This window comes from Poecilia latipinna, unplaced genomic scaffold (genome assembly GCF_001443285.1).
Source record: "Poecilia latipinna isolate Pla-1442-1.1 unplaced genomic scaffold, P_latipinna-1.0 Scaffold4324, whole genome shotgun sequence".
Classification (NCBI taxonomy): Eukaryota; Metazoa; Chordata; class Actinopteri; order Cyprinodontiformes; family Poeciliidae; genus Poecilia; species Poecilia latipinna.
In genome coordinates, this window is record NW_015116940.1 from 33,095 (window position 1) to 45,197 (window position 12,103).

Below are 12,103 nucleotides of genomic sequence, written 5' to 3' on the forward strand. Positions count from 1 at the left end.
CATCATTATTATCATCTGGGTCCCTGCGTTCTACTTCACCACCACCAACCACATCTCATGACATTTCTGTGTATTCCTTAATGCTACACATAAAAGTACATGTAGGTCTATTCAAAGCATAAACTTACTGTACACTGATTCTGCAAACATTTGGACCCAGATCGAAATCTCAGCCTATCTTAAGTTTATAAAAGATTGTAAAAATAAAAACGATTCTGCGTTTTACAAGAAATGCTAAAGTAACAGAAATGGACATATCTTCAAAGTAAAAAGGAATCTTCCAGACAAAACGTTGTACTGCCTCAAAGAAAGTTGCTTCTATGACATCAGTCATGTGAACTGGTCTTCTTCTGGTCTGACTGATTTCTCTGGTCTGTTGATTTATGGTTCTATTAAATAATTTAATCAAATCAGGGACAATAGCAACATCCCTCAAAAAGATTTTTAGAAATACCTTCAAATTCGGCATTTTATGGAGTCATTGTTTAGGTCCAATGCATTCCGTAGGGAACTGAGGGACTTAGAAAATACTCTGGTTTCAATCAAATCTCCCAAAGGTCTGATTTCCAAGTTCTATGCATCCTTATTCAGCTCTGAACCATCAAGCTTTGACTCTGTCAAGCACCTGTGGGAACGTGATCTGGAGGTGAAACTCAGTCCCTTAGATTGGCTCAAGATTTGCAGTGGAACCTTTCCTCAATGCACTTCTATTTCTATATATGAACAAAATTTCAAACTTTTTTATAGATCTTATTATACCCCTGTTCGTCTCCAGAGAATGTTCCCCAACCGTTCTAATCTGTGCTGCAAATGTTTGAGGCATAGAGGTACATTTTTCCATCTATTCTGGTCATGCGATTTATTACGGACCTTTTGGAGGGACGTTCATTCTGTGACTGAAAAGGTTTTGGGTGTTCGCTTTTCCTTGTCCCCTATGTTTTATCTTCTAAATGTTTCCCCCAACCATTTGGATGCACATTCTAAATCTTTGTTTACAATTTTTCAATTTCTTGCCAAGAAGTATATTTTGTTACAATGGACTTCACCATATGTTCCCACAGTAAATATGTGGCTCACACAGATTTCTGTCATCCTTCCTTTGGAAAATCTGACCCATGATCTTGATCACAAATCAGACACATTTTTGACACTTTGGGGTCCTCTTTTGTCTTTTCTGCTTGATCCCTAGGATTTTAGTATTTTATTATTTTGTTTTACAGCTCTATTTATTCTTGCCTTGTTTTTTTTTCTTTTTGTTTTGTTTTTTCCTCTTCTCTCTTGATGTCTGGGAGGTGACATAGACTGGAGGAGAAGACTGACACCTTGTTTCTTGTTCATGTGGGGTATTTTGTTGTAACTGTTTTTGTTTTGTTTGTTTCTTTTGTGTGTGTGTATGTGTGAGGCAGCACGGGTTTCTCTTTTGTTCTTTGTGTTGTAACTAATCTAAAATTAATAAAAATAATAATAAAAAAAAAGAAATCAATTTATCAATACCAGATGCCATATTCTCTTGTAGGGGTCTGTTAATGAAATATTGTTTGATAAAAAGCAACACCCAAAGACCCGCTGTCATAAAGGGGAGGAGATTCCTTTGGCATTTTCTCCTGTTGATTTTTGGCCTTGATGTTTTAATTAACACGAACCCACTGGTGACGTAAAACCCACATAATAAAGGGAATGACTGAAAATGTTGTCCCTTTTATGACTCTATGCTTCCCTCCCTCACTCTACTCAAGACAGTTCACTCAGAAATTCTCTTTTGAATATCCTCACAAACTCAGCAGCACAGCCTCCCTGTTTTAAACATCAGCTCCTCAGTAATTGGATCATCTCCTCAGTCATACTGATCTGGAAGCACATCATGGCTGAGTGCTGCACATGTTTCCACAGGACAGAGCAAGACAGCGGAGCACACTGTGAGGCCACAGTGGATGACCTCAGGATTACAGCTCAGCCCCTGCAGCATAAACTCAGCGGGACTAACACACACACACACGCACAGGCACGCACGCACACACACATGCACGCACACACACTGAGCAACTCACCTCACCCATGTCCCTTGCCACTGTTGTTTCTGTATCTCTTTTTCATCTCAAGCATACAAAGCCCAGCTTTAATGCAGTCCAAATAAATTTTAATTTATATTGCAGCTGCAGCACTCTTTGTCCTGAGGTCTTCTGGCATTTCTTTCAACTATGACTCATAAACCTCTTCAGAGTTCAGCTTGGGTGTGTTCGGCTCAACATGAAGCAACATTAAGATTTGGGATCTGTTTTTCTCCCCATCTTCCCTTGTCGTTAATGGAGATGCTCTGATCTCAGATTATCAACCAATTGTTTTTTTTATATTTAAACCCCAAAAGTTGATGCCAAAATTATACATACCTCTAGTAAATTTAAAAGCCCTGATTACAAGGCAACACTTAAAGTAGTAGAGGTGAAGAAAAAAAAAAGATTCTATGGACAATCGCAATTCCTAGACCTGGGAATTTATATCATAATCAAAACAACAAGTGGAGGAGTTGGACAGAAATTATAATGAGCTGACAAAACAGCAAAAACTAACCCTAACCCTAACCCCATATTTAACTGGTGAAGTTAAATAAAACGACAGAACAGAAAAAAATCCAAACACAATTTAACAACGGTTAACAACAATAAAAAACAGAATTCAGCTCCATATCATACAGCAGCAAACTAACTCTCGCTGTGCTTGCGTTGCCTCCACTCCTTTATCCAACATTTTTTATCACTTAAGAGAATTCACCAAACTCTCTCCATTTCCTCTAAATTGTCTGCCATGTGTCTGCCATATGGTATTGGAGGGCTTTAGGGGGAGTTTCTGTCTGGAATCTGAATGCTAGTGAGTGGAATCAGTGTGTGTGGTGTGTTGCTCCTGTTGTCTGGCCAGACACCACACACTGTACGACCAAAACTATTTTACCTGAGATTTATCGTCATGTGTCGTCTGTCATTTTATGAAAATCAGCTGACAATTTTAAAATCTTGCAGTGTGAAGCTTAGTCTGTTACTGATAATTTAAGCTACAGAATTTTAAACATTGCATTTCCTCTAGTCACTCACATAATTTAGACAGAATGTCTATACTGTTTGAATAGAAAAATTGGTTATTAAAAAGTGTTTCTGAATTGTGACTCTAAAAATTGGAATTGATTGAAAGATTTGCATCGCTATAAAGTGCAGTAATTCCCAGATTGTGAGCCACTACTTTTTTCCACAAGCTTTCAACAAGCAATGATACGGCTATCGTATGGATTCAATATATTGTGCATTCAAGTGTCAATTTGCCTTGTAACATTAAGAGCATCGAGGAAAGAGAGACTGAGGAAGTGTGTGACAAATAAAGTCATCTTCCAGCTCATTCATACCTCACTGTGTTGCGGAAACACAACAGACAAGCATCTGACAAACAAGAACAACTTCAGGCTGCAGCAAGAATTTGAGACGCAATGCAAACACCACAAAAGCTGCAGAGAGTGGACTCACATCAGAAAACAACTAGAACACTACACAACGAGGACACGGAGGGCTTCACAACACTGCGGGCTAAATCTGGGCAAGATATACTAAAGAGTTTGAAAAGCATTTGCCTTTCTTCATCTTGTTCAAGTGTGAAAATTCAAGGTATAATGCTGATTGAGAAAAGAGGGAAGAAATTTCCTGCATTTACACTGTAAAAACAAGTAATCTGTGAAGGTCTCCATGACATCAGGAGACTCTTCAATTTTGGTGGAGATCTGCACGGGATACGGAATCTGATGTGACAAATTTGCATATTTGCTCATGACAAGCAGGGATGCATATGCATTGAAATGTGACACGCTTTGAGTTAGAAAGGGGCTCTTTGACTCTATGTGTAAACTGGATAGAAATGAAAATATGTTGCCCAGATCTGCAGTACCAACAGAAACGAGTTGTGAGGGAGGAGGAAGCGTGAGGTGGGGGGTGAGCTGGGCAGCAGCCCCAAGCGCCAAAAACAACAACAGAACGAAATGGAAGGGACGGTAATGTCAACACAGAGCGAGCCCTCGGCTCGTCGGCTCACACGCCCTTACTTGAGGTGAGCCTCCGGGTGAGAAGCCTTGATTGGAGACAGGAGAGGTTGGAGACTGATTGGCTGAGGACCCGACCCTGTGGCGGTACTGCTGCAGGGAGGCAGCCTGACACGAGAAGATACATCTGTTATTCAGACAGGAGCGCCTTCTACAGTCATATGCAGTTCCGTTCCTCTCATACTTCAACATTTACTCTTAAACCAAGTTTTCTCATGTTACAACCACAAACTTTAATGTATTTTATTGGGACTTAACATGCTAGATCAACACAAATGACCTTGTAATTATGAAACGGAGGAAAATAATAACACAAAGCTATGGTTTCCTGATGGTTTCTACACTACAAATCAGTCTTTGGAAAGTGTGGCATGTACATATTTTTGTTTTGTTCCTTTTAGTTTAATACCCATAAAAACCTAGTGAGATCCATTGGCTCCAAACGACATTTAGAGATGCTACTGTTACATAACATTTTGACAGAAGACAACTTATAATTTTTGATCAATTTCTACTACGGGAAATATGTTGCCACTGTTAAAGAACCAACATTTTATTTGTACTTTTAGGCTTTAAAAAAAAAAAAAAAAAAAAAGGAAAAAGAACAGATGCATTTTTTATAGGATGCTGATCTGTTGAAAATTATTAATTATGCAAAAATTTCCAAGCTAAAGACAAGATAAATATTACTGGCAGTTTTAGTGTTATTCTGTTGTGGAAATCCAATGAAATTATTCCATGAGAATGTGATGAGACCAGGATTTGTCTATATCTATATTTAAAAACATTTGTTTTTATAATAAATTTATAAAGAGCTGTTGTTGACGACCCAAAGTGTCACTTGCAGATTCGGAGCCCCAGCTTGCAGACCTCTGGTCTAAACCGACAGGCTGGACAGAGACAGAGTTAATCAGAGAAGCAGGAACAACAAAGACCCACAGCTTAGATGGGAGAACCTGTTGACATGACAACTACGAGTCCTGCAATTCAGAAATCTTGTCTTCATGGAACAATGGCAGGGAAAATGTCATTTTGAAAAGAAGGCCATGAGAAGTCTAGTTTGCAATTTGCTGGAAGCCTTGTAGGAGACAACAAACATGTTGAAGAGGGTTCTCTTGTCAAAAGAGACCACTTTTGTTGAAGGGGGCTCTACATGGGAGAATCAAAGTGAACAAGGTATCAATGAAACCATTATGCTGTGGGGATGATAGATTGATTTAAATACCAGAAAATCCTGGAAGAAATTCTGACTAAGACTAAACTCACAGCCAGACCTACAATGGAGTGGGTTTATATTGAAGCGTGTTCATGAGTTAGAATGGCCCAGTCAAAGTCCAGGCCTAACAGACACCACAACTGATGTTCACAGATATTCTTCATTCAGTTTGATTGAGCTTTAACTATTTTGCAAAGAATGAATAAAAATTTACAAAGCTGTTAAAACACATAAAGGCTGTAAATGAACACCAAGCTGCATACTCTGATGTAGAAATGTGAGTGTGGCTCCTGGAATCACACATACAAAGCTCTTCGTGTTCAGAGAGACTAGAAAAGAACGAAAATGTCTATGTCAATTTACCATCTAGATATTTATGTGTGAAAACATATAAAACCATGCTGCTGGCACTTCTCCTTTGTGCATTACTTTGTGTTGCACAGCAAATTCGGAAGTGTTAGATTTCCAGTGTAAGTGTTGTATGTTAAAAATACAGTGTAAATTCAACAACATGAGTGTTAGTGAGTCTTAGTTTCCCTAACACTCACTTACAGAGTTCCAAAGACTTAAACAAAAAGCAATCCAGTCCATTGTTGATTTCTAAATTAACTCCAACAGTCTAAATCAACACTCAGATTGGTGTTGACTTAGAAATCAACACCAGACAGTTCCTCACACAATTGTAACATATTTGTGATGTCGCATCAGGGAAGGAGCAACAGATAGAGTAGGGGTTGCAACAGGCCCCTAGCCTGGACCTACAAGGGGGTCTAATGGGAAGCAAAACATGCCTTCAGGAATCCAAATTTAATTTATAACATCCAATGAAAACTGTAAAAGAGAGCCTTGTTGAAAATTGTTTATAATACCCAGTAATTTATATAATAAAGTGCCCCATTGTTGACTCATGGTTGCTAAAAACCTTACCAGACTGACTGATTTTAGTGACATAGTAAATGTAAAATATTGAATAAAATGTTGTGCTACATGACTGGCTTTATTTTCAGTCTTATATTTAACTTTATGACACACAAAACTACAAATGAATCGTCCTTATTGTCTATGTTTAATGTCTTTGTTATGACAACTTGACATTAACCAAGAAATCATTACTGTTATAAATTTGTTATAAAAGTATTACTGATTGCACTTTAAAAATCAGGTAACTTTATGTTATTAAAGGTAAAGTTTAAACAGAAATGATTTCTTGGTTAATGTCAAGTTGTCATAACAAAGACATTTTGAATAATGTCAACTTTGTATTAAAAGTGTCATAATTTACCGAATGACGCTTTATGACAACAGTCATAAATATTCATGAAGGCTTATTGATGTTCATGACAGGTGTTATGTCATGTTAATGAAAGTGTCATGACAGTCTTTTTCACCCCCCTTCAAATAAAGTGTTACCCAGATTTCTATGTTAATATATACTTTACACCGTTCTGTGTTAGATTAACACGTTCATAGTGTTAACTTTTGACACTATACACTAGTGTTGGGTAGATTAACACTGAAGTGTGTTTGATTTCAACTACTATGAGTTTTGATTCAACTCTATCACAAATAACACTTTCAAAAGTGTAACTTCTACACCATCCAGAGTGGACCAATATAGACACTTTCAAAGTGTTGAATTCAACTCTGTAGGAGTTTATGGAACACTTCCAAATTTGCTGTGTGGTGTATCACAATAAAATACATAGAGGATTGTTGCTGCCTTTTTGCAAAACACGGTAATGGAATAAAAACAAATATTGCAGATCTCTTCACTGCATAACAAAGCTGGCAGGAAGAAACAGGAAAAACAGCAGGGAATGATTTAAAACAAGAAAAAAAGTGCTAGAAATAAAACCAAGGCACAACAAGAGATCAGACTGACCATCTGCTGTCTTTTGAGTTGCATAATTTTGCCTCTTTTTAGTACTTTTCCAAAAACAAATCAAAAACGTTGATTTTACTGTGTACATTCAGGCCTGCACATAGCCCCATTAAAGAATATAAAGAAAAATCTGAAGGCAAACCTGAACATGCTATCCCGTAATGTTGTCCACAAACATGCTCAGAGAGAGACAGGAAAACATGAATGACCTATTGACCTGCTACTTTAAAAGTAATAGAGCTGTTGAAGTTGTTAAAAAGCAGCTTTATAAACAAATAAAGATTTTACTGCATGTTTTAGATTGTCTGACAGGGCCGCTGCTGTAGATCTTCAAAGTCAACATTTCTGAGCCTCAAGTTTTATGTTTTCGTTTTTTCTTCTGTTCATTCCCTGGACGAACTGGATGTAAACCACTTCCTCATGCACCTCCCCACTTCAGCATTCATACAACAGCAAAACTAAAGATGCTAACAGGCAGCTGAATGATTTTGTGGATGAGCATAATACCGTGTAGATTTTATTTTAATTTTAAACAAGGAGAATAGGTTTGCACCAAGTTACACTTAAAACCATTAAAAACTTAAAACTGTTTTCCTTTACCACGGACACACAGGGGCAGAAATCTACCCAGTCATAACATCCGACTTAACTCCCGAAAAAGTACAGGAACCAGCCAAAGTACAGATTCGTTGTTTCCACTAACAAAAGCCATACGGGCTGTGCACTGCTCACCGCATTCATGTCGATGGTCATGTTAGTTTGTGCAGATGTCTTGTTGTCTGACGTAGGGCAGGAGTTCACAGAAGACGGCAGCTGGACTAGACCCGTCTGCTGGAGAGGAAGCAGTGGAATCACAATAAATAAGTTTGTCTCATAACACAACTACAGAGAGAAGAATCCTCTCTAAAGGTAGAAGACAGGCTTTGATGTGTCATGCAGATTAAGGCACCTGGCCTTCCTGTTTTTTTTTTTTTTTTTTATAAGACACATTGTGACTTCCACTAGACAAATCTAAACCTAAACAGTTTGTGATTACGCTGCATTATTAGCGCCAAAATTAGGACTATTGTGAACCCAATGATTCACAATAGTGAACCTGTGAACCGCTGGGTTCCACCTACTGCTGACATGATTAATGATATGCTGGCATCAGTAAAGGTTTCATAAATCACAAACTAAATTTTAGATATTATGCTTTCAGTGCAGAATAATTTAGTCCATGCTTGAAGAGTCTAAGTATTGAAGTTTTACAAGAGCAAATTAAAGATGTTCAAGGTAGTAAAATGGGAATTGCCCATTAGCCATTTACTGGAATCAGAAACTCAATCGGAAGCCAACTTCAGTTCCGTATTATACAGCATGTTTATGCTTAATGTGTTAGAAAAGAACATGTCAATAAATCTAATATATGTTGCTTACAGATAATGCATGCCAATCATTTTCCTTCATAAAACTTTCTTCAAAAAAAAACGTGAGTGACCAGCCTAAGTATGCTAGCTGTTAGCCTATTCAAGGATAATGCTAGCCCATGCAAGGGAGATACTAGCTTATCTCTACTGCACTGGAGTGCCAGAGGAAGCAGGCACTCCAGTGGGTGACCCACCTTGGCATGCAAGTCACTAGCCTCTGCAAAGCTAATGCGACTGAGTAGTCTTCTTCTCATTAGCCATCGTCGGCCTTTCAGTTACCAGCACTGGACTATCATTAATGAGGTCAGTAGCCAGCTTCAGAATGAATATAGCCTTGTGCAATAAGGAAGCAGCCACGGCTAGGTGTGAAATAGTATTAATTTTAGCACTAATACTGAGCCATATATGATATCTGTTTGGGCTTAACTCCATCCAATATAAGCTAGTAAACTAAACCTAGAGTAAAACATCTCCATTAATTCCATAGCGAAACAGTCTATAGTCAGAAGTGACACATATAAATTTAAAAACAGCCCTGTTACACCACCAGAAATATTTTGTGATGCTCCTTTTCTGTTAAACAATGGCGGAAGATCGATGATTTGTAATTTTATTTGCTGTTACCGGGTCAACAATCAATTCTGCTTAGAAATTACTCTTACAATACTGAGATATTACAAAGGCTTAGTCAAAGTCCAGACCTCAAACTGAATAAAATGTTGTGATACCAGGTAAAAAGAGACAAGTACAAAACCTCAAGTCAGCAAATGTCAATAAAAGTGAAACCGCATTGTTAAGAAGGGTGGTGAGAATTCCTCTACGATGATGTCAGCAACTAATAAGGTTGCATTAAGATCAATAACTTCAGATTATTGCTGCTTTAATGCAAGATGGAATGAATTATACTTATTGCTTCTGGATTTTCACTTTATGTTAAGTTCAGAATATGAAAGGATGGTCATATCACTTAGCAAATTCCAAAGGGGATTTCTTTCCACTATGCAAACATCTAAATATGCACTCCTGATCAAAATTATAAGACTGGGGAGAAAATGACTCATATTATAACCAGGTAGTAGAGTAGTACCAGAGTTTTATAATGGAAACAAAGAAACATGAGCAAGAGACAAAACAAACAGAGAAGACAAATTAGAAATTGCACTTGAACTCAAGGATGCACTTCAGCAGATGACCAAAGGTTTAGGAGTTTAGGAGTCCAAACCTGGGCATAAATCTTGCTTTCATATAATTTTCCATCATGTTCCTCTGAGGCCAAAAGCAAAAAGCCTTCCTTCTTTGATTTTTGTAGGACTGCTGAGCTGCACAAACAAAACCTCTTACCACACTCCATCACTGGTAAGGTTGGACATTTTAAGACAGTAATTTAAAAAAACCTGTGTGCTATAGGAGGAAAAAGCCAAGTCATATTCCATCTGCTCGGAGCCAGACGTGGCTCAGAGCAAGATATCTGTGGTCTTAAACCTTTGATCAAAGAGTTTTCAACAGCATTTTTTGTTGTTTACTCTTGTTTCTTCTTTTGGCAATTTAAAGCATTTGGTTATGATGCAGCAGCAAGTAATGCTAATACTTCTTTCCTGCTTTCAGAATGTTAATCGGGAGTGTAATGTGGGATCAGGTTAACTGTTGAACATTTTGCATAACAGCTGACTTTGGACAGAAACTCACTTGCTGGTTCTGGTGTGTCTGGGGCATTGACTGCTGATTGATGAAAGAATACTGGGACAACTGTTGTTCAAGATTCATAGCACTGATGGCCGCCTGGGGAGAACACACACACAGACATACAAAAAAACATAATGAGAGGTGACATTAATGGACCCTTGAAATATTAAAATGCTAACAAAAATGCAATTTTCTGGAGGCATCTGGGATTGAATCCCTAACCTCGAGACGTCTGATGTTTGTCTTTGCCCCTTTTCTTTCTGCACGTGTCTTTAAAAAATACTGCGAATGAAGTTTACTAGCACTACAGATCCTTTAAAAAGGCCTATAGTGTGAGTCGACTGGGTAGCGAATCTGGATTTGTTTTAACTAATTAGCTATTTTTAACTCTTTAACATGACAATGTTGTTAGTGAAATAGACACTGGTGCAGATTCAGGTGTGTGTCAGAGTCATGTAACCTATGCTGGACGGGGCTAAGATATCACAAGATATTTCACCTGAGAGCAACTGAAACAAAAGTCAGAACATTTTACCCTTTTGAAAACACAGAGTTAAATTCATGAAGCATCAGATGATATTTTCTGTAAGTTTTGTTTAAGCTTTAACTGGAACCGAACTGAAATGTTACAAACCCATTTATCAACAAGCTATATCAAAACTGAGAGGAAACATGCTAATATTAAGCTAGCCTAACTTTGCTACGCAAACTGCTTCATGTAACAAGATTGTCATTTGGAGCATGAGATGTTGGCTTGCTAACTCAGTACATTCAAAATACACGAGGCATCATCTGTGACGTCTTCGCACAACATTTCCAATATCTTGAGCCACATCCATCTAAACAAGATTTAATTTTGTTTCTGTTACTTTTACGAAACAATTAAAAGATGGAATTAATCAACACAATGTTTTTTTTTCTTACACTTGGTGAGTTGATGTTGGCCTCAATAAACAGAAGGATGCTGTTTTTAAACCAAAACTGCAACTTCAAGGAGACATCACTATGCAAATAGAATTTAAAACTAATGAAATACCAAGCTGAAAAGTATTTTACCTGTCATTGAACTTGATTTAAACAGCTGAGGTAAATCGTTCTCCCATCCATGTCAAATTGAAAGCTCCCAATGACATGAACAGCAAAAAGCTTTATTCACGTCACCACTGACAGGTTTAACCTGCAGATTCTTTTGTAGATTTAGTCTCTTTTTCTTTGCTGATTTCTCCATGCTTGTTAAATAAAGTAAAATAAGAATTTCTCTATCCCAGTTCCTTGTTGGAGCAGAGAATACCTGGGATAGAGGAAGTGGTGGAGAAGTTTGGGAGAGTTGTAGGCTCTGCTGCTGGTGTGAGTCTCCTGCATTCAGAATGAGAGGAACCATGTTCTCCTGGCCAGGCTCCATTTCCATGGTTACTGTTGGCTGAGAGGTGTTCCCTCCTACCCAGTACAAAAAAACAGCACAGGGGAAGTCTTCTTAAAAGCACATGAAACTGGCACTAACAGAAGTTTGAAATGAAAAGCCCTGTGGGGATGTGCTTGAGCTCATCAGGAATTAGAACTCAATAATAAGTTTTGACTGAGCCCATGGCTCCATATGAGGACTACCTGGAGTCTGAGTGCTGCCGGCAGAGCCGAACGAGGCGGCCGCAGTGTCGTCTGAGTCCAGCGGGGTAGGCAGAGGAGGAGGAAACTGGATGTTGGTCAGGTCGGGAAGAGAGCCGCCACTGTTGTGGGCCACTGGTTTCAGAGACGTGGCCATCTGCTGCTCTGGGGTCGGGAATATGCTGCAGGAAACAGCCCAGATAGCATATGATGTTAAATCAACGTTGAAAAATAGT

General features: G+C 38.3%; 1 protein-coding gene across 1 annotated transcript in view; it reads right to left on the reverse strand.

Moving 5' to 3' along the window:
* The window catches only part of LOC106942503 (CREB-regulated transcription coactivator 1-like), a 30,821-nt gene extending 18,761 nt beyond the window's left edge, over positions 1-12,060 (reverse strand). The window contains exons 1-5 of the mRNA XM_015025787.1: positions 11,871-12,060; positions 11,557-11,702; positions 10,269-10,361; positions 7,906-8,004; positions 4,079-4,183 (exon numbers count right to left, since the gene is read on the reverse strand). Of these exons, the coding sequence (XP_014881273.1) occupies positions 4,079-4,183; positions 7,906-8,004; positions 10,269-10,361; positions 11,557-11,702; positions 11,871-12,024 (597 nt within the window). The 5' untranslated portion in view covers positions 12,025-12,060. The remainder of the gene's footprint in view (positions 1-4,078; positions 4,184-7,905; positions 8,005-10,268; positions 10,362-11,556; positions 11,703-11,870) is intronic.
* Between the last annotated feature and the right edge of the window lie 43 nt (positions 12,061-12,103).